Raw genomic sequence first — 27,145 nt, 5'->3', positions numbered from 1 at the left:
CCGTTCCAATTGCCATTTACTATCTTCATGTGTTTCACGAAATTCCACTTTTATGGGAGGAGCAGAATTGAATGGAAAAATGAACAAAAAGAACGATCAGTGTGTCTTTACTTTTTCCAATCTATGAGAGAGAAAAAAGGAGAGGAAACGTCGTTAGATTTTATTAATATTGCAAATATTATAATTTCTTCAAATACGCACATTCGCTATTTGGAAATGATATTTCTTTCAGGGACGAGACCTTGGAAGCCTTGGGGGATGCGAACACCGTGGCACCGGCTACGAGAACGGCAGATCTTCATAGCCAATCCCGTCGAAACTCGTATTTGTACGTATTCGACTATCAGTCGAAGTTCGGCGACTATCCTCAGGTACGTTCACGTTCGCTCAAGTTTCTCATCCTCGAGTGATGGAGAGAAAAGGGGAGGGGAGGAAAAAAAAAAGAAAAAAAAGAAAAAAGGAAAAAATTGGAGAGTCAACGATGAGCAGGATATAGGATAGCAAAATGGTAGCGTAATGCAATCAGGGAGTCGGTCATTAACCCAGATCTCGCATATTTTATTACTAACGATGATACATCGCGCTATTTCTTCACACGGTTCCCTCCTCGTTCATTCAAATTTAAATCCCATTCTTCAGCCCGCGCATCCGTTTTCGCCACTGACGTTTCGTAGTTCAGGGATGCAAAATGAAAGTTCCATTGTAGGCGCGCGCGTGTGTGTGTATGTGTCTATATATGCGTATATGTGGGTGCATCGAGTATGAAACTTGGAAAAAATTGCCAGTGAATGTAAGACAAGTAAAATCGATGATTCCTCAATGTGAAACCAGTTTCGAATTCGTCACGTGAATCTCGTTAATTCTTATTCGATGAAGAATCGAATAGATATTAAATTTGGAATTATTATAAGGCAAAGAGTTGCACGATGATATTGGAATGTTGTTAAAAATAATTTTGGCGAGTTTATTACTTGACGGTAAAGAAAAATTAATTAATCGGTTAGAATTCTTTTGTTTGATGAAGACTTGTTCTTCTTCGACCCTCGTTCTAACCAGTAAATTTGCACTCTGTACGTTTCACGTTGTTCGTGATAAGGTAACAAGAAAGAAATCGTGAGATAACGCGATTCCTTAACTTAATTTTTTTATTTGAGAAACGGAAGAAGAAACAAGTTTAAAAGAAATTTGCATGGTTTTGCATCCTATTTTGAAACGGAGAACGTCAACTTTTCTTTTGTAATGGTGGTTTCGTGTTTCTTCCAGAGAGAGAGAGAGAAAGAGAGAGAGTTCGTTTATTATCATAAGCACAAGACTGACGGACGTAATGTAAATGAGGTAAAATTTATCATTTCGAGCAATTTTTTGATACACATTTCCATTACTGGCAAATATCATAAAATCACGATAAAAGAGATGAATTCTTCTTTTTTTTTTTTTTCGAATGAAAACGAACGAATGTATTTTATCATATCATTCTGAAAGATAATGAAAAGGAGATATTGTAATACTTATACTAATGAGAAACGAATATGCAATTGTCTCTTTAAATTGTTTTCATACAAAATATTCGTTACGTAGGAAAAAATAAAAAAATGTTTATTATATCCTCTCCTGGCTGTCATGTAAAATTTACAAAATATTTTAAAAAAACGTTAAAAATATTTATATCATCTATATTATTAAAACTTCTAACGAGATCAAATTTGCACTTCTTTTTTTATATATCGTTTTTTAATACATATAATTCAAAAAATACAACAGATGAAAAATAAATGAATTTTTAGAATAAAATTGCACGTATAAGGTATTCGAAACATAGAGAAATTCGAGTACGGAAAAATTTTTCATTTTAACGGAGAGAAATTGAAATAATTGTGATAATTACAAAGGAAGAAATTTCGTGATATTATATTACACGAATTATATTGGGTATTTTTTCCTTAATTAACAAAAATAGAGATGGAAAATAGAGTTCAAAAATTAGAGAGGAGAAATACTATACTCTCGAGAAGAAAAATGTAATAACACGTAAACTTTCTTTGGTTGAGAACGAGGATAATAGTGGTATTGTAAAATTGTCTCGAATTCTCGAAATTTTCTGATACTACTTTGACTTTTCTCGATATACGCTCCCGCAAAATTGTCTCGAATTCTTGAAACATTCTAATACCATTTTGACTTTTTTCCGTCCAAAAAAAACATCCTTATTTCGTCGTCCTACGTTTAAACTTTTTAAAAATATCATCGAAAATGAGATACTAGAAAATTTCCCATCCAAAAAGAAATTCCTCAACTATTTTCGTAACTCTCTTTCATTTCCCATATGATACGATAAAACTCAAAAAAACTCGATCGATTTCACGAATTCGAACGACAATATCACATCTCAATGTTTCCACTAAAACTTTACATCCTTTTACCACTGCTCGAAAAATAAAAGAAACTTCTAAACCAACTTCAAAAAAATCTTCATCCCTCGTTCTAAACAAAATTAAGAATCCATAAAATAATTCTATCAATTCCATCTATACCTAACTTCTATAACTTCTATATCATAAAAGAAACTGGAATAATTTTTTTCTTCAAAATTTCTTCTAAACCAACTTCAAAGAAATCTCCATCCCTCATTCTAAACAAAATTAAAAATCCATAGAATAATTCTATCATCATCTATAACTAACTTCTATAACTTCTATATCATAAAAGAAACTGGAATAATTTTTTTCTTCAAAATTTCTTCTAAACTAAATTCAAAGAAATCTCTATCCCTCATTCTAAACAAAATTAAAAATCCATAGAATAATTCTATCATCATCTATAACTAACTTCTATATCATAAAAGAAACTGGAATAAATTTCTTCTTTCCTCTAAAAAATTTCTTCTAAACCAACTTCAAAGAAATCTCCATTCCTCGTTCTAAACAAAATTAAGAATCCATAGAATAATTCTATCAATTCCACAGACATCATCATCTATACCTAACTTCTATATCCTTCGAACCTCCATTCGAATACAACAAGTACCAAAAAAAAAAAAATTCCTTCCTAAAAAAATCGTCAAAATCTCAATTCTTCGAGAAATCAACGAACATCGATCCATCTAATCGAATCTCGATCCGATCTTTCTCCCCGATTCTTCCTTTCTCTCTCTCCCTCTTTTTGCTTTCCTTTCCGTTCAACAGGGGTAGCAGTTTCGAACTGCTACGGGGGCTATGAATTTCCCGAGCCCGATTATTATTATTATTACTATTATTATCGCATGCACGTGTACATTACGCGGTGTATCTTGGACGCGTCGCGCATCCGTTCAGGAAGCGGATACGCGCGAGGGGAAATTGTAAAATTACGGTGGAGGGGAGGAGGAGGGAGATGCAGCGGCGCGCGAGATCGGTCGGGGTTGTGCATCACGTTAGAACTCGCGGCGTTTCCGGTCGGAGTCCCCGGCGCGCCGCGGATACACCCGGTTATCATCGAACGTTCCCAACTCCGCCCGATAACACCACACCTGATAATTTCCTGGACAATTACGGACGAGGAGAGGCAGGGAGGAGAGGGACGTGGTTTATTTAAACGGGGATGGGGGGAAAAAAGGAAACGACACGGTTCGAGATCGGCGGCGTTAATCGCGGCGGGAAACCGCGCGACGATGAAATTAATTTCGAACACCGAAATCTCGGGTGAAGTTTCGAGAGGAGGGAAGAAATGACTTCCGGAAAATGGAGAGGAGGGGGGATGGAAAATCGGTTTGCGTGCATCGGTCTATTGTTGAGACAGATTGTGAATTATTACAATGTAAATCGTACGAGCTCTGTTCTCATTGGTTTTGCGATTACGCGATACAATTGGTGCATCAAATTAATTCTTTTCTTTTTTTATCGATTTAAAAGAAACTCGAGTTTCGTAAATAAAGGATCGATTAATCGAGCGTGGATTCGGTTTATTGTTTTTAGATAAAGATAAAGGAAATTATATATTTATATAGAATCTTTTGTCGCGCAATTTCTTTCATTTAAAAGATAATATTCTTAAAGGAAGAAATAATAATAATAATCTTTCCCTGAATTATTATTATCGGAAAGGGATTAATGTAGATAAAGAAACGTGAAATCACAATCGTTCGTGAAATATGACTTCGAAGAAGGATAGGGAAAAATGAATAAGTGTAGATCGATGAAAATGGGTCGCGAGTAGAAGAGGGTCGCGCTGGTCGGACGCGAATGCTACGAATATTGAGGTATACGTAAGAAAAAATTCGTGACATACGATCGGATGAGTCGAAATTGTTAAACGAAACGTGTTCATATGAATGTAACGCGAGAGAACGTTTAAAAAGTGGAATCGAAATTCAATAGAAGCGTGCGGCCGTTATTCATTACGACGACGGATTCCACCTCCACCCCCTCCCCCTCCATACTCTCTCATGAGTTTCGTTTCTGGTAAACGCGAAAGGGGAAAAAATGGAGGGGGAGAGGGGAGAGAGAGAGTTACGAGCGGGAAAAGATTAATATTCAACGAAATCGGCTCGAAATCCGTTACATCCGTTATTAGAGCTCCTACAATTCGATTCTATCCATCAATCCCGATGTTACACCCCTCCCCCCCTGGAGGATCGTTCCATTGAGGGGAGAGGGTCGTTTGAATAATTTAAAAAAAAAAAAAAAAAGAAGGAAGGAAGAAAAAAAAGAACGTAATTTTAAATCGCAAATAGAGAACGTTTTGAAAGCGTATCTATATTTTCCCTCCTCCCCGCGGTAAGGTGGATCCAAGGTTTTTCTTCTTTTCTTTTTAAAACGGCGTAGCAAAGGCGGATTACGTTCCTTCGCTGCGAAAAATTTCTGTTACTACGTACACGCTCCGTGTGTATACCGTGGGTGTGGGTACGCCGAGTTTGTAAAAGGGGGAAAACTCTGTGCAAAGCGTCCGCCGTCAAAGCGCGGACAAAGACAGAGTGGCAGCGGAATTGAGATTAAACTTCCGTTTGCCAATTGCGCGTGTATACAAACCGCTTAAAGGGCGCTGCGAGTGTGAAGAAATATGTTTGAAAAATTCCAAGTTACGCGAGTGAAAAAAAATATATATATATACAGTTGTTAACCGCTTGTTAATCCCATCTTAATTATCTTATATCAAAGATTCGATCCAATTAAAACTTTCTTCTTTCTCGTATAATCGTGCTAAATATTTTTAACATCACGTTCGATTAGATGAAATGATAAAATTGATGAAAAAGAAGAATGGATCAAATAATATCAAATAAATCTTGGATAGATAAGTATTCATAATAAAAAAAAAAAAAGAAAAGTATTATCGTTTTATGTGGACAATGTTTCACGATCATTGCTATTCGATCTTGAAGGAAAGATTTCCCTCCCCTCCCCCAGAGAAACACGGTTAAAGTTTTTTAAAGACTTCGTCATTTTCCGAATCGAAAACGGATGTTGATCGAAGAGAGAGAGAGAGAGAGTTTGGAGTTTTGCTTCCGTGGAGAAATTATTTTAAAAGGTTAAAAAAAAAAAAGTTTAAGAAAGGGAAGCGAGGAACGAAGGAAAGAGAATCGGGAAACAGGAAGAAGGGGGAAAGTCGTTCATCGATCGAGTGGATGAATTTAAAGTTTTCAAGAAACTCTCGATCATTTTTTCGCTCGAAACATTTCAACAACAATTGTCCTTTTTCCCCTCCCCCACCCCGAAAGCTTTCCCCCTCGATGATTATTCTTCTCTATGAAAATCGAACATCGGCAAGTTGGGAAACAGGAGGAGAAAAAGAAGAAAAAGAAGAAAAAAGAAAGAGAAAATAATTGACCATTAATATTGAAATTGAATGTTTGAAATGATCGATAATTCGTTAATAGATTTCCATATCGAATAATTAATAAATTCGACGCCGGTACGACGGACAATTTGCATTTATAATTCGCGATTCGACCGAGTTATCGTTCGAGTAATCGGTGAAAATTGTGAAAACCGGAGGCCGCGAGAACATCCCTGCTCTTCTCCCCATTGATTCTAGAATCGCCGGCCAAACATCATTAAATATTTCACTCGTGAATATTAATAGCCGTGGGATTCTACCGAGCGGACCATTTTATTTTGCTATTTTTTAGAAACGGGATCGACGGGTAAATTGAAAAAATTTCGTTTTATCGAGGAGGAGGAGGAAATTCAAGATTTTTCCACGAACTTTTAAATTAACTTCCGTCAAGAAAATAAATTTTTACGGGGCGCGGATGTAAAAGTTTCCGAATTGAAAAAAGGCGGTGTTTCCGCCGAAGAATTCGGTTCGTACTTACAAAGTGGAAAAACCTTTCCAGATTATTATTATTATTATTATTATTATTATTACATACGGGAAAAAAAGAAATTAAAGGGAAGAAAGCGAGAAAATACGCGGAAGAGCAACACGATAACAATAAATCTTATCGTCGCAAGATTTTCCGGATAGAGAGCAATACAAGCGAATTGGGAAAAAATTAAATCCCTGATTTTAATCGAATCGTTCGATCCAAACTCGCGCAAAATGCAATTTGACGTTTTGCCCGAGTTTAAAATTTCATCGTTAATCCCATCGTCGTTAACGATTGTTGTTTATTCAAGTTTCTTTAAATTAAAGATCGCAAAAATTGAAACGAATCCAATAATCGGGATAACAACATTTTCCAAACTTGCACGAGTGAAATCCTTTCAGCGAGAAAGGAAAAGAGATCGAAATATTACGGCTGAACCGTAAAGCTTTATCAGATATTGATAATTCTTTTTAATGATTCTTTCTGAAATTGCTTTTATTCGAAAGAACTTTCCACAAGGACAAGAAAAAAAGAGGGGAAGAGAGGAGAAAGACGTGAAACGCGACAAAACTGTCTTGCCCTGTCCTGCTAGAAAGAAGAACATCAAAAGCTCAGGCTTGATGGCTTGATCGTTTGATTTAATTCGATCGATCAGTTGCACCATTCCATTGTTCGTGCAACAACTATCGTGGAGAGGAGCATTAACGCCTCCTGATGTAATCTGAATAGAAAAAAAATATCTTTCTTTGTTAGATATTTTCCCTGGCTATTAAATACCACCACAATTCTCAGAATTTAAAATGAAAATTCGTCGAAATATGCATACGTGGAAAAGCATCGGTTGTTGATCGTGGATAGAGAGACGAGAAAACGTACTACATACTCGTCATTTTTGCTATAAAATGACAGAGAAAGAGAGAGAAATATTAATCCAATATCTCAGGGGGAAAAAAAAGAAAAATTCACGTATCCACGAATATACAGGAATATTCGCATAAAAATTGCAAATTCGGCAAGAACGTGGTTGTTGTCAGAGTGGACCGGGTGTGTTCGTATGCAAAATGAAAAAACGTGAGAGAGAGAAAGAGAGAGGGGGCGAAGAAAGAAGACGGAAAAAGTTGTAGAGGGGAAATGAGAAAGCCGCGTATTAAGGGTCGGAGAATTTACAAGAGAACCGATATCGATTCCTGCAACCTGTAATATCGAATTCAAAGAGAGGAGGGAGGAAATTCGAGATCCCTCCCCCCGTTCTCGAAAAAAGAAGAGGAGAAATAAATCGCACGAAAAGGAAAAGGAGAGAAAATATGTCCGTTATAAAAATTCCGCTGTAAAATTGCCGCGCGAGGGAATCTATCCGAGGCTTCCATGGGAGCTCCCTCTCGAATAGACAATACAAATGCTTCCCCTCGTTCGTTTTCGTGGCGGGTTGGTCGGCGTCCATCGCGGAGGAGTCGGACGTATCGATTACACCTGGCCGAGAGATGGAAAGAAAGGAGGAGGCTGGGGCGGGGGAGATACGAGATTCGAGATTGGGAAGGAAGGGTTGCGCGTTGGGGAAGGGAAAGGAAAAGGGAAAGGATAAAATTCAATCCGAGCGAAATTCGTTGAGAGAGGCAACAAACAATGGCGATCCGTTAATTAAAATGGACGAAAAAAATACGATGAAAAGCAGGGAAAATAAAGGTAACCGGTGTTTCGAGTCATAATTAAGCAGGGGTGGAAACGAGGGGGAGAAAGGGGACGTGAAATTATGTAATGACGAGTTTACGAGGGAAGATAAGATTTTGCAAAAGGAGATGAATAAATAAAAGTAGCTGAGAAATGTTGCTACTTCCTTCGAAAATCGTAGGAGGACGAACGGAGAAAATGGACGAATTGGAGAACGTTGAAGAAGATCACTCATCTACGTGTATCTTCGTGGACCGATGAAGAATATCAGCATACGTGTTTGATAAACTGTCGCTCGAGAACATCTCGAGATCTTTTCACCGTGAAGATGAATCCAATAGTTTTGATGGAAGATGGCATCCACAAGTTGTATAAAGTTGAAGTAGATATTACGACGAGAGATTTCGTGATTGGTATACACGGTAACGATGTTTCATCCTCGATTCTATTTACATTTAAGAAGAGATTTGTAAATCGTTAAAAGTCGATTAAAATTTTTTTAGAATTAATACATACTTACTTATACATTGTGCTCGTTCGAGTGACTCGATCTGTCTTCAGCATCGTAATCTTCTCTGCACGTTGAATCAATTTAAAATCACTTTGTTCGAAAGCGAAACGTTGACGGATAACTGAAAAATCGTGAATTTCGATCGTTAGAACTAGAAGTCGATCGATAAAATTCATTCTCTCCATTTTCAACGTAATATAAATATTTTAACCGCTCGCTTGTCTCCTCGTTGGCTCAAATATTGGCTCGATCGTATACGAATCATACTAGCCGGGGAGACGTTTGAAAGGAGAAATCTTTCGTTGCGCACAGATTGCAAAGACGGTGTTCAATAACGTTTGACAATTCCTTTTGTGCGCGAACGTGGCGCGGGGAGTCGTTTCGTCAGAAAATTGAAAATAAGCAGAAGCAACCGTTCCGGTGGAGTGCAACGAGCTACATGATTTCCAACGAGCGACAAAGACTCGCAAAGGAATCGATAAGGAAAATATTAGGAGCGGAGGCGCCACAAAAGATGCACAAGGTCTCCATTACTGGAGGCAAGCTCAAAGGGAACTTTCGAGCCTGCAACTTTTTCGCTTTTCGATACCCGAACTCGACTCGTCTTTATTTTCTCCTTCCCCAAACAACTCTTGACCCAAAAAAAAAATGGATCTGATCAAGGAAAACGAGCAGGATCGAGGATACAGAGACAATCGTCGTTTTTCTCGAACGAAGTACAAATATTCGCATTCGATGTAGCGGAAAATCGTTTAATATCTTTGTGCAATGCACGAAAATTGAATCGAAGAAAAAGAGGGAGAACGTTTTTAAAAGATATTCGTACGTCACCTTTGCACGAGCAAACTTTTAACTTGAATTTTCCCTCGTTGCATTTTATCCTTGCTCTTTTCTTTTCTTTTTTTTTTTCTCTCTCTCTCCCTCGTTGTTACTTTATCCTGATTCACGATCTCGTCCGAGGGTTCGAGATTGCATAATTAACTAAGTTTCATAAGAGAATTTGGTCGAAGCAGATTGAAAGATAAATATTATAAATACCTGATATTAAAACCCCTTAATTAAGCTATATTTCAGCGTCCTCGCAGGCTACTTTTTCTTTAATGTTCTCATCTAGCCCCGAGCTCACCCTATTTGTCACGCGAGCATGATGCTCCTACTTTATAACGATACTGTTTCCGCGATTCGTTTTAATTTTACCACCTCGTCTTCTCTCTTCTTCGATCAAAATTAAATACTCCTTACGTTTATGGATTTATACGTAATAAACTATTTTATCCTTGATAAAAATAATGCTAAAGAAAGCTTGGGATTGTTCGAAGAGAAAAATTGTATTTTCCAAAGGATCGAAGGAGGAGGATCGCGAATTATGGTTGCTGGGAGAAGGGGAGGGAAAATGGAAAATAGGAAACGAATTTCTTCTCGTCTCGAAAATCTCGAAACGATCGTGCGCGAAGAGGGACGGTTCTCGAAACGAAACGTTTCCAAAGAGAGGCGATCGAGTTTCCTTCATGGTCAAGTTGTGGAATCAGAGTAATCTCGAAAAACCAGGCTAGTCGAGCACACACCGTGCTCGTTTCCTTCCTCTCGATTTTTCCGTGCTCTCAAATTCTTTCTGTTCAGTTTGAAATACGACTGACAATCCCGTATCGTATTAAAATCGACATTTTTCGTTGAATTTATATATATACGTATATGTGAAGACTCTTGCACATTTATGTACGAGTTGAGCATCACTGGATTGACACATTGAGCCGAATATAGCAGAAGAAAAGCATCCACTTCTATATAACTATATAATTTATTCCTAATCGACATTTTTCGTTGAATTTATATATATATGTATATGTGAAGACTCTTACATATTTATGTACGAATTGAGTCACGTGTATTGTCACTGGATTGACACATTGAGCCGAATATAGCAGAAGAAAAGCATCCACTTCTATATAACTATATAATTGATTCCTAATCGACATTTTTCGTTGAATTTATATATATACGTATATGTGAAGACTCTTACACATTTATGTACGAGTTGAGTCACATGTATTGTCATTGGATTGACACATTGAACCGAATATAGCAGAAGAAAAGCATCCACTTATATAACTATATAATTTATTCTTAATCGACATTTTTCGTTGAATTTATATATATATGTGAAGACTCTTGCACATTTATGTACGAGTTGAGTGTCACTGGATTGACACATTGAGCCGAATATAGCAGAAGAAAAGCATCCACTTCTATATAACTATATAATTTATTTCTAATCGACATTTTTCGTTGAATTTATATATATACGTATATGTGAAGACTCTTACATATTTATGTACGAGTTGAGTCACATATATTGTCACTGGATTGACACATTGAGTCGAATATAACAGAAGAAAAGCATCCACTTCTATATAACTATATAATTTATTCCTATTCCCTTTATTAAATATATCTTTTCTTTATTATTTTTCATTTGCAGAAACCAGGTTGCATTCACGGGGAGGATCTTCCATATTTTTTCGGGGCGCCGTTGGTAGGCGGCCTGTCTCATTGGCCCAAGAACTACACGAGGGCGGAGATGGCTCTATCGGAGAGCGTGATACTCTACCTGACGAATTTCGCGCGCACAGGGTGAGTGGTAGAACGAAATTTGCCTGTACGTGATCTCGTCGAGAAATCGACAATAAGTATGCACACGTGTGTATGTGTGTGTGCAGGAATCCGAACGAGGGAACGCCGGACGTCGGACCGATGAGACCCGAGAGAACGAAGTTGAAGAACATCGATTGGATCGCTTACGAGACGGTGCACAAAAAGTATCTGAGCATAGGTGAGTTTGCTCGAAATCGAGTTTTCCCTTATGCTTTCCAGGTTTCAGACATTCAGTCGCGATTATATTTTAAGAGGGTCGAAGAGACGTTCGTTCGTTCGTCTCCATAGAAGAAAGATTCTTCGAGTTGTTGCGAGTGAAGATATCATATTTTTCGATATCCAAGAATCGCCTCGATTTTTCCATTACAAATGGTTACATAACTGGTGGTTACTTTACACGAGACAATTGGAGAAATTTTGAGCAAGGGGAATTTCGCTACCTTAGAAAAATATTCGATTCCCATGCATTCTAATTTCCTCCCGTAATCTCGGCTTGCTGGAGTTTCCAATTAGCCTCAGTTTTCACGATTCCGCGTCAGCTTGAATCTCGAGGCATTAACCGTTCAGAGGCGGAGTAAACGTTTCTCGTTAAGGAGATTCGATCCTCTCCGGAAAACTGCCGAATGGAATGAATGAAAAAAAAAAAAAAAAGAAAGAGGCTGGGATGGGGGTGGAGGGAGGAAGGAGTTTTGGAGTAGATCGTTTCCTCCATTCGGTGAAATCTCCGCGTTTCGTTTCGAAATGGAAACTATTATTTAATCCGATTAACTCGTGAAACGTGTATAATGAACGTAGTCTTGCAGAGCCGCCACGCATCTCGTACGTGTAACTAAGAGGATTAGCGAAAATTTATTTGCATAATTCTCATTCTCATCGCTGGACGAGAATAAGAATTCTCCCCGGAATGGACATAAATCACTTTTTTCTCCTTCTTCTTCTTCTTCTTCTTCTTCTTTTTCCCTTCTCTTTCAAAACATTTCTTTGAAAATTCCTTGCCAAGTGACCTGTTAACTAGCTCGATTCTTCCCGTCCGTTTCCCCTTCTCTTCGTACACTCCCTCGTTTTTTCGTTTCATAATTCTTTCATAAAGATAAAAAGTAGGTAAATTCGAATATCCGTTGTTGCTCGTTGCACAGTCTCACTGTGTATACTCCGTAGAAAAATTCAAAGTTATCCTTTGAGGAGAAAGATCGTGAAAAAAAGGATCTTTTCCCTTCTTTTCGTATTCTCCTTTTTCCCCGGATTAAAGTCCGGACTCTAGACAAAAGTCTAGACTGCGCGAGATTGCCTGCGACGCGCGGTGCAACGAGAGAGCGAAAGGAAGAGAGAGTCGGTGGGGAATCGGCGCAGCCTCGGTGGAATGTTCGCCACGGAAGTGCAGCGCGGCTCAAACTATGCCACGTCGTGTGGCCGCAAGTAGAAAAGTCGACGCATAGTCGGCCCTCGGGGGCAACTGTCTGACTCCGTACACCGTTCCACACTCGTCAACCGAGTGCTGCAACTTTGAGCCGTACTCTCTAACGAAGCTTCTCTCTCTCTCTCTCTCTCTCTCTCTGAGATTATCACGCGACAATAATTAATTACCCTGCTGTTAATATGAAAAGGTTCCCGTGGAAAGGCTGTCTTTTGAGGTTATCGCGCGAGTACGAGTCGTTCTCTCTAAAAAAGCGCCACTCTCTTTCTCTCTCTCTATACTACTCTGACCTGGCTGAGACTTCATCCGTGTTTCCAGAGCTCAAGTCGAAACTGAAGAACCACTACAGGGCGCACAGACTCTCGTTTTGGTTGAACCTGGTCCCCGATCTCCACAAGCCTGGCTCCGACGACGTTCCTAGATCGCATCATCTTCTCGACACCGAACAGGTATCCTCTCGATTCTCTCTCTTTTTTATCTTACGTATGGACGAAATATAGAGTTTCTAATTCGGGGATTCGCACGTTGAAGGTGCCGCCCAGGTTCATCCAGAGGGTGCCAACGACGACCAGGATGACAACGGCGGAGGTGACCCTGGCCGAAAGAGCTCACAACTTCTCGACAGCGGCACCCAGCGAATTGACGTTCGAGGACTCGACGGTCCAGCCGGAGGACGGTTTCGCCGCTTACTCGACGGCCCTCAGCGTGACGATAGCGATCGGTTGCAGCCTGCTCATTCTCAACGTGCTGATTTTCGCCGGCGTCTATTACCAACGCGACAAGAGCAACCAGCACAATTGCTCGAAGAAACGTCAAGAGAACGGGCAGATGCCCAACAACATCTGCGGCGATCTCGACACGAAGACGGCCGAGAGACACCACATCCAGCACATCCCGCCGCCCGAGTTCGCCGATCTGCAGAACAACACGTGCCACGTGCCCATGCCACCCCCGCCGCCCAAGAACACGAAACCAGGGAAGCCGGGGCAAAACCTCATCATAAGCCCTAACCAACTGCAACAGGAGAGCATGGCGATGAGCGGCGGTGGGACGGGGACGTTGAAGAAGGGACACAATCATCAACAGCAGGTGATGGACGAGTTGAGGGTTTGACTCGACGAGCACCTCGTGAGTGCGGCTGAACTCTTACGAACGATTCACGATTCCCGTGAAGCTTCGGATTGGTTTCCAACGAGCCGCTCCTTCGATTTTCACGGTATTCGCCGTTTGCTCGTGGATTCGAAGGGGTTGAGTGTGATCGCCAGCCGTTTGAAGGAAAGCCTGTTCTGACGAGGCCTTCGAGTTAAAGAGGGATAAATACATCGAAAATACGTCGTGGGGTTTCATTCCTACGATTCTACGCGACGAGGAACAGGATACGCGAAGTATCTTCTCCAAGATTCCTCTTGAATCTTCAGGAAGGTACGACGTTCGATGATGTTGGTTGGCCGAATCCGAATCCTTTCGATCGAATCGTTCGCGACACTAAATCTAAAATCTCGCGAGTGTATAAATAGAGAGACACGTGTGAAAGCGTTAACTGACCCGTTATCCTTTTCTACTTCTATTCCGTGAAACGAACAGAGAAGAGAAACACGTACGACCAACTGCCGAAAAATCGCATAGTCTTCGATATTGTAATAACGATACCTTAAGTAGAAATCTTTCGAGGGCGAACATTCGAGAATCGTTTCCCGCCGATCATCCAACCTTTCGAAACGATTGTTTCTCGAATCCGCAGCCTCTACTTTTTGTAACTTATTTACGATCCGAACAATTTGTTCCTTCTTTCCGATCAAGGAATTGAACTTCATCGAATTATATTCTGTTCAACCAAATTACGACCGATGCGATGAAATATGCATTCCGTTTCCAAACCATTTGCACCTCGAATGGAAAGGATCCGCGTACGAGTCCCGGCCAATGTTGTTGTTTCATAGATCTATTTCCTTCGACGAGGCCTTCGCCTTTCTCGTTCGCCGTCGACTCGTGCGTTCGATTCGTTTCCTCGTTACAACTTGCGTTCCAACTTCGAGTAAGATCCGCTTGCATCATCGACGGCACTTCCAGCACTGTCCACCGGACTTCCATTCTTATTTTCTTATTAAATTAGTCGAGAGTCGCCTTCTCAGGGGAGGAGGAAGCAGAGCCTTTCGAATCGATCTGTCTACGCTCTGTCACTGCCACGGGAAATGAGCTCGTGTGGCGAAAATCAAGGAGCTGGAAGTAGTGTCGATCGGCCTAGATAGCTCAATAAAGGATACAAGAGTTAAGAAAAAGAACAAAAAGGAGCGAGGACGAAGGGCCACGATGACACGATGCAACTGAGATCTCGAATTGACGTACGGCGCCGTAAAGTTCTTTTTTTACCAACCGAAAATGGGAAAAAAAATAAAGATCGAGGAAATCACCTCGCTCGATTCGTCGTTAAAATTACGCAACAGCATACTGCCAAAAAAAAAAAAGAAAAAAGAAAATTGAGACGCGAATCAATACGAAATGCGAATGCTTTGATCGTTTCGAAAAAAAAAGTGTGTAGTCGCGGTTCGAACAGAAATAAAATGAGGAAATGTGTCGTTTTTTTCAACTCCATTTTCCTTTTTTTCTTACCTTTTTTTTTTTAGAACGCGAAACGTTCTAAGAAGCACGTGGACGTACTGTATGAGAACAGGATGGGTTATAGAGCTGTAAATAATAATGAATAATTAAACTTTTAGTGATTCATCGAGTCGTTTGTGGCGAAAATTTTTTTTGCTGATGTTTGAAACGACGAAAAAAAACGAGAAATCGTACGATTGTAATTGCACTTGTGTCGAGTAAGGTCGAGATGGTGTGGTCAGCGTAGAAGCACTGTGGACGTAATTTTAAATTTGTATATAATTGACATTACAATAAACTGTGTAAACAATTACTTATTAGCTACAAAATTTACAGAACGTTTTCCTTCAACTCGATTATCTTTTTTTTTCTCCCCCCTCTATGATATGATAAATCGTTCCGATTATATTCTTCTTCCATGCGAATGGATATGAAAAAAATATAAATTAATCCCTGCACGTTCAAAAGAATTAACGAATAATCGCTCATCGTGTACACGAGCGATAATGAATCGGTACGTTTTTCGGGGAGGAAAAAAAAAAAAGCAAATCCGCGATGAAAATGAATCGACGAACGAATTTCACCGCGAACGAATATTTCATCAAACCCGTTTAATAAAATTCGAACCGATAAAGGCGAAATGCGCGACATATTTGAAATAGCTAAAAGAACATAGAAAGTTTGGCCGGGAATTTCAATTGGAGAGGAGGGGAGGCTCTGTCGCGTAATCAAAACAAACAAATGAAAAACTGTTTGGACGGTAATTATCAATCTCGAATATCGATACGAATATCCGATCAATTACGCGAACACGAGATTTCCCCTCCATTTTTCCACTATTTCCCCGATGCTGACAAATAATCCGGCACGCGCATGGAGGGGAAGGGAAAAAAATATTTCAATCTCGATACGTTTTATGAAATGAATCGAAAATGAAATCGGGCTCGTGAGCGCAAATCTTTATTGATTCGTTTCGTTTGAAGCTCCACTAGTTGAATTGTGAAAACCAACAATTATGACACGTTTGCAAAAATCTCGTAAAAGCTCGTTTCGAAACCGTGCCTTTATAACGTACACAATATAGACAAAAGACTTTTCGCGATACGTTCTTGATTGTTCGTTTCTCGTCGAATACAAATTCAATAAATATATTGAATACATTGAACGAGAGAGAACGAATTAATAAGTCTGGAAAAAATGGTAAATTTTTCTCCCTTTCTTCCCTCTTTTTACTGTAATCACTGTATATATGAGTATCGATAAAATCTCTCGTTTAAATTTTCGGATAATTAAGTATCGTTATTATTGCTTTTATTAAATTCGATTCAAAATACTCATCTCGATATTCTTGCTTTGCTTCAAATTAATAATCGTTCTTTCTTCTTTTATCTTGGAAAATAAAACTTCGATCAAAATTCCGTCGATTCTACTTCAACTCAAAAATCGATTTTTCCTCTCAATGGATCCGCATTACGTCTTTCCTTCGATTCCCTCCTCTGCAACCCAAATTTCCACAGTTTGAAATTTTCATTTATTGATCGAATTGAAAACGTAACTTTTCTTTCTCAAGGTTTCTTATAACTTCCTTTCGAATGGTATATTTTTGCCAGACTTACCTAATTATTCGCTCTTCGCTCACCAACACGTTCACGTTGACGGAAAAAGTTCTCCGACGAAACGAAAAGTCCGGACCGATTATATTCTCATTCCGATTGAAATTAAATTTAAGAGAAAGAGAGAAAGGAACGAGGAACAAAAAGGAGAAAGAGAGAAATTAAACAATCGCTCCTCACGTTTTTTACCCAACTTTCCGATTAGCTTAGGTTGAATCGAAACTTCGCTAACGGCCCGCTTTTAACTTCTCAAAGTTCCGATTGCCGGAGAACTCTTTCGAATCTCTCGAAACTTGGAGGATCGAGCTTCCATGGCATTCCATGGCCCTTCGATGGACGCACAATGGGGACGATAGCGCGTGTGGATCCACACGCTTGCTGCGCCCCGAGGTCGGCCGGATGCGGGCCGGCAAACATCGTATCGGGAAGTATAACATGACTAAGTACAAGTATCGCGGCAGTATTCGTTTACACTAGCGGCTCAATCGAGTTACGGCACCATTGTAATTGGATTAAACTGGTCCTCTGTCCCCTCCTCCTAAGGGAGGATCTATCGCGACGATCCATTGTGCGACGAATATACAGTCGAACGCGTTGCAGATACGGAACCGTCTGTTTTCGAGGAGCCTCGTAATAGGACTGGGAAGATAACACGGCTATAACGCCACGATGGAATCGTCCGATTGCCGTACCTGTGTGATTAAATCACGCTGTTACACTACGAATTGTATACACACATGTATGTATATATATATATCTCGGGCAGAATATCGTTCGAAATTCGTACGAATTTACAAACATTTGAACCCGATACGATAACAAAGGAATGAAAGCGAAAGAATGGATAGAAGATAATTAGACGTTACGCGTTCGATGGAAATAAAAAAAGCGAAACGGTGTGCGATTTCGGAAGGGATGATACACGAGATTTTTTTTTTTTAATTATTATTATCGTTGTATTATCGAGAAAAATAAGAATCGATGATGAGTAGAAGGCATATTTTTTTTTTTTTTTTTCATAATTGAACAGAAAGTGTGTAACGAATTCTTAAGCGAAGCGTGCCATAGTGTTGTAACATAATCTTCGATATTGAGCCGAATCGAACATTGAGCGAAACGAAACGCATCCTTCTTTTATTCGCATTTCTCTCGGTTCGTTGTGTGTAGCCACGAGCAAACGCGTGGATCGTAAAAATGACTACGAGCGCGCGTCATCCCATTAATAATTAATAAATGCGATACAATCGGTGTGTTTGTACGTGTGTATGTGTATGCGGCGATCGCTACATCTACTCTTAGCCTCCAAGCCAAACGAGAAATATTACGTATCCACGATACGCGTAGTTGGTTAATACTTCGTTATTGCGCTAACATGAAACGGGGACGAAAAACAATAAAAAAGATCCGAATTTTTATCTCACGGTATTACTCCATTTCCCTCGCCTCCTCCAACGAATCCAACCTCGATAATAATTATATCGTAAAGCTGTGTGTATCGATCACGCGAGTCGCGTATTAAATGCACTACTTCAAAGTTTAAACTTTTCCGGTCTAGTCGGGACATTCATCACGTGTGCGAGTAATAATAACAGGTACAAAACGCGAGGGGGCGGTTCTCGATCGTCGATCAATTCCCTTATCGTCGATCTCGAATGAATCAAGGATCTCTAATGGTATTTTATTTTCAATTATATTTTTGCAAGATCTCGTTTTATCACGTTAAACAAAAGCGTACATTAGTTTCTATTTTATATTAAATATATTCGGAGAAACTTAAAGCCTTGAGACGTTTAACCCTTCGAGCCTCGGTTTTTCCAAGTCATTCGTTTTCGAAGTCCAAGCGGAATCGAGAAAGAAAGGAAAGTACGATGAAGAGTAATTCTAAGAGTTATTCTTCGAAAAATATAAAATCGAATTGAGTGTACGAGAAAATGGCAATTTTCATTCCGTTTTTTTTTCTTTTTCCACGTGGAAAATTGGAAAGGAATCGATTTACACGCGTATCCGTTACATCGAGAGAAGAAATTCGAATGAAAATTAAATTCCGACAACATCGAAGACTGGAAGGGTTAACTTTACAATTAATATCGCACCCTACTGCTACGTTAAGTTTGACAATTTAATTGCAAAAAGACGATACAGCGAATACTTCTATTTAACTAAGAAACATCGGCTACAATAACATTACCACAGAACGCGGCTGCCTTGCAAATTACATTCACAAGAATCCTCCGAGACGCTACAAATCATTTTTTTCTCTACTAGATTATCGAATCTCAAATTGACCCTTTCGCAACGAGGAGCAATCACCTTAGAAACCGAGTATCTTTATTTTTTTCTATGCTTCTATATTGAAGAAGTCGATAAAAATTGATTCCAACAATTTCGAGCCTACTAAGTTTCCTTTTCACCTTCATCGTGAAAAATTACGTTGCGCCTTAAGAAACTCGAATTTAAGAAACGAAAGAATTTATACAATACTCCTACACAATCGTTTCGCGATATATAAATCCGCAATTGTCGATCACAGATAATCGTAATCTCGAATGGACGACGCAAAATTTTTGTTGGTTGGAGCGAAGAAATACTCTTGCGTGGCGAAAGGGTGGAACCGCAACCGAAATGATACCGAATCTCACTGTGCCCCGAAAGAAACAAGCACCGCGGATCACTGAACGATCATCGGCCGCGTCGACATCCCCGATGATCGTCGTTCCGACTAGATCGGCGTATCTCTAGATCCGTACGCTTCGCCGTCCTCGTGGAGTAGACACGCGCTGCAGCCAGTGTCGAGAGGGCTTCCCTTCCAATTACACCGGAAGCGCGCCTCTGACGCCTCCTCCTCCTCCTCCTCCTCCGCCCTTTCCCTTTTCTCTTTAGGCGCGAGCATCGCGAGCTAGGCGATAAAGATTAAAACGAATATAGCGTGATTTATCCCCCCCCCCATACACGTTCTAAGAAATATCTAATCTACGAATCGAGCTACGACCGCGTTTCCGGTCGAGGAGGCTGCAGCCGAGTGTCTTCTCCGAACGAAAGAAAAATATACGCTTCGCGTGCACTCGAGATGTTCAATGGTACGAATCCGTCCACCAACAACGTCCATTTTCTTTCTTTTCATTCATTTTTTTCCCCAAGATCGAGCGATTTCCCATCAAGCGAGATACGCGGAGCATTCGTTCGACCAGCGTGTTCCTCTCACGAACGCGAGGAAAGTATATGGAAACGCAACGAGGTGCGCCTTCGACATACAATCAGTTTCGTTTTTATTTGGATTCGTATCAGAATACTTCCCGATTCTCGCACGATGCGGTTACACGACACGGTGCGAATCAACGCTACACGTTGTTACACGTTGTAAACTGGGGCTGCGCTAGAGAGACAGTTTTTTTTTTTTTTCTTTTTTCTTTTTACGTTCAGAAGAAACGGAGTGCTAGAGTGCACGTTAAGAGGCTCGCGTTAAGCACGGCGGATTAATGAATTACAACATATCGCTCAACATATCTCTTCCATCGTCTCCTCCTTTTCCACTTTTCATCCGTACATCCGAAAGCCTTATCACATCGAACAATCGTGCAACGACGACGCCAGGGAAAGCTGCGCTCGCCCCGTGACTTTATTATATCGCCTCCTCGCGGCGAGCGGAGCTTTCTCGCCCTTCCGCTCACCCCTATGATGAGTCTACCATCTTTTTTCCTTTTGTCTCTTCCTTTTCTAAATTCTAATTAGCAGGATGTGTGTAAAATTGGCCCACTCCCTCCCTCATGGCACGCTCAATTATCGCTGACGGGACACGAGTTCATCCCCACGAATTTTCAAGAACAACTAAACCTCCCTTGTTCCGAGGAGTTGCCGCTACATTTTTCTCGTCAAAGCGCCACGCTCTAACTGTCTGGCACGATACGCTATTTCCAACTTTCTCCGGTATATATTTCGTCTATTTTCTGATTCCGATTAAATCGGGCGGCGAGCTTAGAAGCAGATTCAGTCTCCTCGATGAAACACGAGCAATATTTTTCGTTGCTCGACGCTCGTTACATGTCGCGACGAACGGGACAGGTTCATGAATTGATCCGAACATTTCTTTTTCTTATACCGATTCCTCCATATTCGTGCGTATATATATTTTTTTTCTTTTTTTTTTGCGTGTATGTTTCGTTAGAAAGAAGACGCAATTTCCATGTATATCCTCTTTCCTTCTTTTATTTATAGAATTAAACGATATATATATATATATATTTGCTAAAACAATCAACAAGTTTCAATTGCTCGTTGGAAAGATTACATGTTGGTGAGTAATCAATATCAATCAATGATTTCGTTAAAAGACAATTTTGTAAATATTAAGCGTTTAAACAACCATCGATGATATACGATTCAATGGTTGAAGAAATAATCGTATAAAATGGCGAGTGAATGATTGAGCACTTTTCATCCTTTTTTCTTTTTTCTTCTTCTAAATTATTCTCGTCGTATTCAGTGCGTCTTCTTCCTCAATTTATGAACGGATCGCGTATCGAGTCGCTTGCTTATTTATCAAGAGATATCGAAAAACGTCTATAAAGATTGTTATTACGATTACAATATTATAAACCTTGAACAATACGCCATCGAACAGACTCGCCATAATAACATATTCTACGTGTAAGTAAGTAATTTTTTTCGTAACAGATATATCCCCAGGAATAGACCGCTCGATCGTTCGATTTCCTCGACTAACTGATGATGGGCTATTAAAACGTTTTTTTTTTACTTTCAGTCGTTTTCGTTAAGGTCTAGAATATCTTTTGTGTCTAGAACACTCTTGTCTAAGCTTGTCGGTATCTTGTGCGTGTTGAATTTCAGATTTTCATCGCGAAGAGAAACAGCGATCACAGGAAACGATGATAGGATAAGCTAAGAAAGAAACGCTATTCCGTATATAAAAAATTGGTACCACTTCAACTTCCGTTCGAAAGTCGCGAACGAAAAGTTGAGATTCGAAGAAATATCAAATGGCAAAGTAAAAAAAAGAAAAAAAAAAAAAAAAGAAAAGAAAAGAAACAAAGTCGATGTATATACTTCGACTTCTTGATCTTTCTTTCTCAACATCAAGATTCGTGATATGTACAATTTCACAAAAAAGCTGTTTTACGTATTGCTCAATCGACACGTTCAATATATATTTTATTAACGAGCGTGGAAAAGCTATCCTATCATCGTGACTCGTAGCCATTACATCGATGTAATTCGATAGTATATTTCTTGTTTTTTCCATTTTTTTTTCTTCTTTTTTTTTTTTTTTTTTTTTTCTTTTTCTTGAACGACGTCAATTCCCGATTCATACTGTAAAATGTAAATGTAAAGATCGCTAGATCCTGGTCGAATAAACTGGCGGATACAACAACGTAACAACGCGCACTATAACCGCACAAAGCTGTTCTTAACATGAATCATAGCAAAAACGATCGGTTAATTCACGCTACGGTTAAACGACTTAAATGAGATTGATTGGGGCAGAAGTAGTCGATAGTAAGAACGGTGTCAATGAAACGTTTTTTTTTTTTTTTTGTGCCTTCGTCGCGCGTTAACTTATGGGCCACGATGTAGACATCAGAAGAAGCCAGCATCTTGTTAATAGTACGTGATGATTTTTTTTGGTTCATATCAGAATGTCTCAAGGAGTTAGCATTATTTAGCTGCACACTGATAAACCACCTCCCTAGCAAATGCAGCCACTCTCCCCCTCGGACTCGGATCCGTTCTGCATCGGTGATTGATTCTGCAAATCGACAGCTGCTTTCGTGTGTTAAGGTGTTATCACAGTAACCATTCAATTGTCGCTAACATTCAACTATTTAAATTTCGTTTAAAAAAAAAGAACCAGCATGTCGATGTTAATTATATATAATAATAATCTTACAAATAGATATTGTGTGTAAATTTTAAGAAAATGTTACGTATATATCTTAAAAAAATGATATTGATGGATTCGAATGATTGATTGTTTTTAGGCAGCATAGTGAATCATTATATAATATCGGGTAATTTTTTTTACAAAAAATTTTTGAAATGTATATATGATCTATGACTCTTAATATTAATTGAGAATTTAGTCCCATTTAAAGTTTGAGTCATTGGTTATGTATTTATCTTTTTCAAAGCGAGAATAAGTTATAATCTCAAAAAGCATATAAAATTTAAGTATTTTAAAAACGGGACGGAGCATTCCCTAATATTAATAACAGTGAAATTTTACAGCTACAAAGCACCTTGATTAAAAATTATATGAGTGCCATCCTTATTATATTTTCACGATATGATATAAAATATAAATTGTATAATGTAATGTAAATTCTAATTGAGACATTAAATTAAAAATATGTTTACAATGATTAAAAAACAAGGAAACATGTATAAAAAGGAAAAATGTATGATGAAAAAAAAATTATGGTTCATAAAAAAAAACTAATATAAAAAAAAATAATAATGCTATTGAATGTTTTTTTATATAAATTAAAATATTACAATATAAGTATTAACAAAAATGTCATAATATTAGGTATAATAGCATTCTGTCTATCCATATCCCAAAGTTTTAAGTTAAATTTTAAGTTCATATATACAAATCCAATTTTGTCAATAGTTTCGAAAATTTGCTCTATTTAAATTTTTTTTTCTTTTTTTTTTTTTTTTTTTTTTCTTTTTCTTTTTGTGTATATATATATATAAATGAATTATTCAGTTTATAAATAATACTTCAATAAGAAAATGCAACTTGCTAATTTATGCAATGATCGTTCCAAGTTAAAGAAAACTATTATACATGAGCAATGTATTCGTAAAATATTATTAAAAAGTTTTTAAAAGATAAAATATTAATTACTAATTTTGCATCGCTGAAATCTTTTCCCGTTCATTTACAGTACGCTCGCAGGTACATATTGTACGAGTTCTTTTATGCTAAATCGATCCATGCCACCACAAATGCATTCATAAGTGTATAAGAGACTTATTGCTCGCGTTTGCAATCAGATCATTCTGATAACGAATTGTTGACTATTATTTTGACTGCATTTACGCAATACGTAACTCCATTTGTCTATACACTATTTAGTTTATCGCATATTGCAACTTATATATACATGACGATAAATATATATATATATGTATATATATAAGTGCACCATATATCATGCAATTGCAGCACTGATCATGCATACGACTAGTATTTCATTCAAATTTTTTTTTCTTTCTTGTCAAAATGCAAAACATAAAAAAAATTTTATTACTTAAAATTATAATTATTTGTTGCAAATAAAATGATCTTTAGAAAAATTGTTTCTCGTTTAAGAAAATGATCAAAGCACTATCTATAATAATGATTATTATTATTATCAACACGTTAAAAAAGCAAGCGTCTCTGATGAAATACAAAAGTTTAAATTAATTAAATTAATCGATTTATGATTTGATGATTTACTAGTACAAACACGTTATTGTGTAAAAGCAGTCTGCTTAAGCTATCGTGAGATATTTATTTTTTCACGAAAAACTCGTTATAGCTCTTCGATACAGTACTGTTCCTTTCCACATTATAAATTGTAAAAAGGACACGGACTGATCATCACTGTCCTAGCATTGAAAGAGATTAATTTATAAATTAACTTAGATCAGTGTCTTGTCTACCATTAGGCTGATCGGTGGTTTAACATGCACAACTGCTCTCCGATGATTTCAGTTCAATTGGTGTGTCCTTCAGAACTACTTCTTGCACTACAGGTTTAGCAACACATTAAGGAAAACACAAAAAGATAACAGAAAAAAAATGAAATAGTTAACAATGTTAAAAAATGATATCAAAAGTAATGATTCAAAATGATTCTTAGAAAATTAATAAATTTATGAAAAATTTTGAAGCTCCATGAAACATTTAACTTGTGAGAATTCAATAAAATATTTGAAAATTAAATAACCAAAAAAATCTTTATATAAGATTATAGTAATAGATTAAAGTTAAGCATCTTTTAAAATAAATAATATTTAAACTATGAAAAAAATTTAAAAAAATAAAAAAAATTGAGGATGAAGGACATGTTTTTTAGTGCTATATTTGAAGAAAGAAAAATCCCTGAAATATAATTATATGTATATGTACCATGCAAATGTGCATATTATGTATCTTACACAAAGGATACTGTCTTCAGGTGGTTTATTTTCAGTGGAATCCATGCCTGGTAAAGCTGCTGCTACTCTTCTAAAGAGCTGATCAATAAGTAAAATATTATTAAGGTATTATGATTTTATTTAATAATAAAAAAATATTTAAAAAAATAAAAATCTATAATAGAATAAAAACTTACTTGTTTCACATTATATCCAGCTTTAGCACTAGTTTCAATAAACATTACATTTAATTCCTTAGCTTTTCTTTCACCTTCTTCCATTGATACTTGTCTTTTATCACCCAAATCTGTTTTATTACCCACTAACATAATAATTACATCACTTCCTCTTTCAGTCCGTACATCATCAATCCATTTTGATGTTTGATGAAATGAATTTGCATCTGTATAAATAATTCACTTGAGCTGATGCAATAACATATCATAGTTAACACTTTGTTTTCATTGCTAATTAAACTTACTAGTAATATCATATACCACAACTGCAACAGTAGAATCTCTGATATAACTAGGTATCAAAGATCTAAACCGTTCTTGACCTGCAGTATCCCATAATTGTAATCTTACAGTTCTATCCTCCAGATACATAGTTTTGCTTAAAAAATCTATACCTATTGTAGCCTGTAATAAATAATATATTGTCTTTCTAGTACTTTCTATAGAACACATTTTTATTTAATCATTCTTCTAACATCATATTTAAAAAAAAAAAAATAGAATTTTATTTTTTAATAAATTTACAAAATAAAATTTAAATGATAATCTTATGATGAACCTATATTGTGTTCTTTTAACTTTGTTAAGAAAAAGTCAATATCTTGAACTCCCTACTATCTGTCCTACTAACATTTATCCTTGACAATTGATATTAAATACTTTATAAAATAAATATATATTTGCCATCAAAATCACGATTAAAATGAATGAAATGAGTAAAATGAAAGCAAAGATTGTGACATTATCATAAGGTCATTAAAAACTATGTCAATGAAATGATCTCAAAAATTTTAAGTATATATTATATGATGAAAGAAAAAGCTGAGAATTTATTATATTTAATATTTATATTATATTTTAATTTATATTATTAAATAAAATGATTTAATCTTTGTGACATAATATTATATTTCCTTTTATATATTCATTCAAAGTTATGTGTAAAGTTATATGTACATATACATAAATATATATGTATATCACAAAACCATTATATTTCATACCTGATACGTGTTGTCAAAGCTGTCATACATAAACCGTGTGATAAGAGAAGTTTTTCCAACTGCAACATCAAATCACACGATTAATGCAAAAAATTTACTACCTATTGTTTACAAAAAAAACAAAATACCAAACAAAGAATATTTTTTCAGAATGTAAAGATATGATGATAAATGAATTATTGATATAATTTCAAATCATATTATAGATATTTATAGAAATATAAATTTATAATGAAATTATTATTTTTTTTTACATAAAGTAAGAATTATTTGTATATTTTCATTATGATTAGATTTTATGATCGCGATATACCAATATATTTTGCAGTTGTTTAAAATGAAAGAAGTGTACTACATAACGATACGATTAAATCATGAATTTTTATGGTTAGTAGATATTTCTATAAAAAATGATAGGATTTTACAACAAATCATATACAAAATTATTGATATTATTAGGACAGAATATAATATTAGGATGGTGATAATAAGAATGACGCCAAATTCGATCGCAACGATAAAGTTGAACAGTGACTAGAAATATTGATCTATAACCTAGAACGGTCATTGGAACTAATGTATATGATAGAAATTTTCATATTTGATATGCGAGAAATCAGTGACAAGACAAAACCGACACGAACATCGCTAATATTGATCCAAAATCAACGGAAGTATAAGTGGAAAATACGTACCGCTCTGTTCACCGAGAAAGACAAGCTTAAATTTACGCAACGGGTTTCCAAAATCACCCGAAGACGACATTTTTTATATTATAGAACTATTACGCAATAAGTTAAAAGTGTTAAACACACAAGAATAACTTAATTGATGCAACGAGTCATTAATTGTCACGAGAAATCATTTAACTTGACAGATCGAAAAGCCACTCCTTCCTTCACTTGCAAGGCAGCCACGTTTAACTGGGAAGTGACGTCATTGGTTAGTTACTAGTTTTGTCAGATTCTAATCATATTCCTGTAGATGGCGTTGAAAAATTTTAAATGTATGAAGTGGAATA

At 37.2% G+C, this 27,145-nt stretch overlaps 2 protein-coding genes across 4 annotated transcripts in view; one reads left to right on the top strand and one right to left on the bottom strand.

The window, feature by feature from the left end:
• The window catches only part of NLG-3 (neuroligin 3), a 249,371-nt gene extending 233,894 nt beyond the window's left edge, over nt 1-15,477 (top strand). Inside the window, exons 6-10 of one of the 2 annotated variants that reach the window (XM_016913823.2) lie at nt 233-371; nt 10,942-11,093; nt 11,180-11,292; nt 12,847-12,977; nt 13,060-15,477. In XM_016913823.2, the coding sequence (XP_016769312.1) occupies nt 233-371; nt 10,942-11,093; nt 11,180-11,292; nt 12,847-12,977; nt 13,060-13,641 (1,117 nt within the window). In that variant the 3' untranslated portion in view covers nt 13,642-15,477. 2 annotated transcript variants of the gene reach the window in all.
• Nucleotides 15,478-18,410: 2,933 nt separating this feature from the next.
• LOC409004 (ras-related protein Rab6) lies at nt 18,411-27,058 on the bottom strand. Of its 2 annotated transcripts, none has more exons than XM_006561834.3 (6): nt 26,820-27,058; nt 26,125-26,183; nt 25,366-25,525; nt 25,082-25,287; nt 24,917-24,983; nt 18,411-22,514 (listed from the first exon to the last, which is right to left on the bottom strand). In XM_006561834.3, the coding sequence occupies exons 1-6, from the start codon at nt 26,887-26,889 to the stop codon at nt 22,441-22,443; spliced, it is 636 nt and encodes a 211-aa protein (XP_006561897.1). In that variant the 5' UTR covers nt 26,890-27,058; the 3' UTR covers nt 18,411-22,440. The 2 variants fall into 2 exon arrangements, with proteins under 2 accessions (XP_006561897.1, XP_392533.1); XM_392533.7 differs by lacking the exon at nt 18,411-22,514 and adding an exon at nt 23,209-24,494.
• Between the last annotated feature and the right edge of the window lie 87 nt (nt 27,059-27,145).

The sequence above is a fragment of the Apis mellifera genome, linkage group LG9 (genome assembly GCF_003254395.2).
Source record: "Apis mellifera strain DH4 linkage group LG9, Amel_HAv3.1, whole genome shotgun sequence".
Classification (NCBI taxonomy): domain Eukaryota; kingdom Metazoa; phylum Arthropoda; class Insecta; order Hymenoptera; family Apidae; genus Apis; species Apis mellifera.
Note: the sequence above shows the minus strand (reverse complement) of the source record. Positions and strands in the feature narration are given on the sequence as shown.

Excerpts from the sequence above, each read along its gene's own strand:
- LOC409004 (XM_006561834.3), bottom strand. The coding sequence starts at position 26,889 with ATGTCGTCTTCGGGTGATTTTGGAAACCCGTTGCGTAAATTTAAGCTT. Across the intron at positions 25,288-25,365 it reads TGTGGTATATGATATTACTA|ATGCAAATTCATTTCATCAA; the intron begins GTAAGTTTAATT and ends TTATTTATACAG. Across the intron at positions 22,515-24,916 it reads AAATAAACCACCTGAAGACA|CTGTCGATTTGCAGAATCAA; the intron begins GTATCCTTTGTG and ends ACACGAAAGCAG.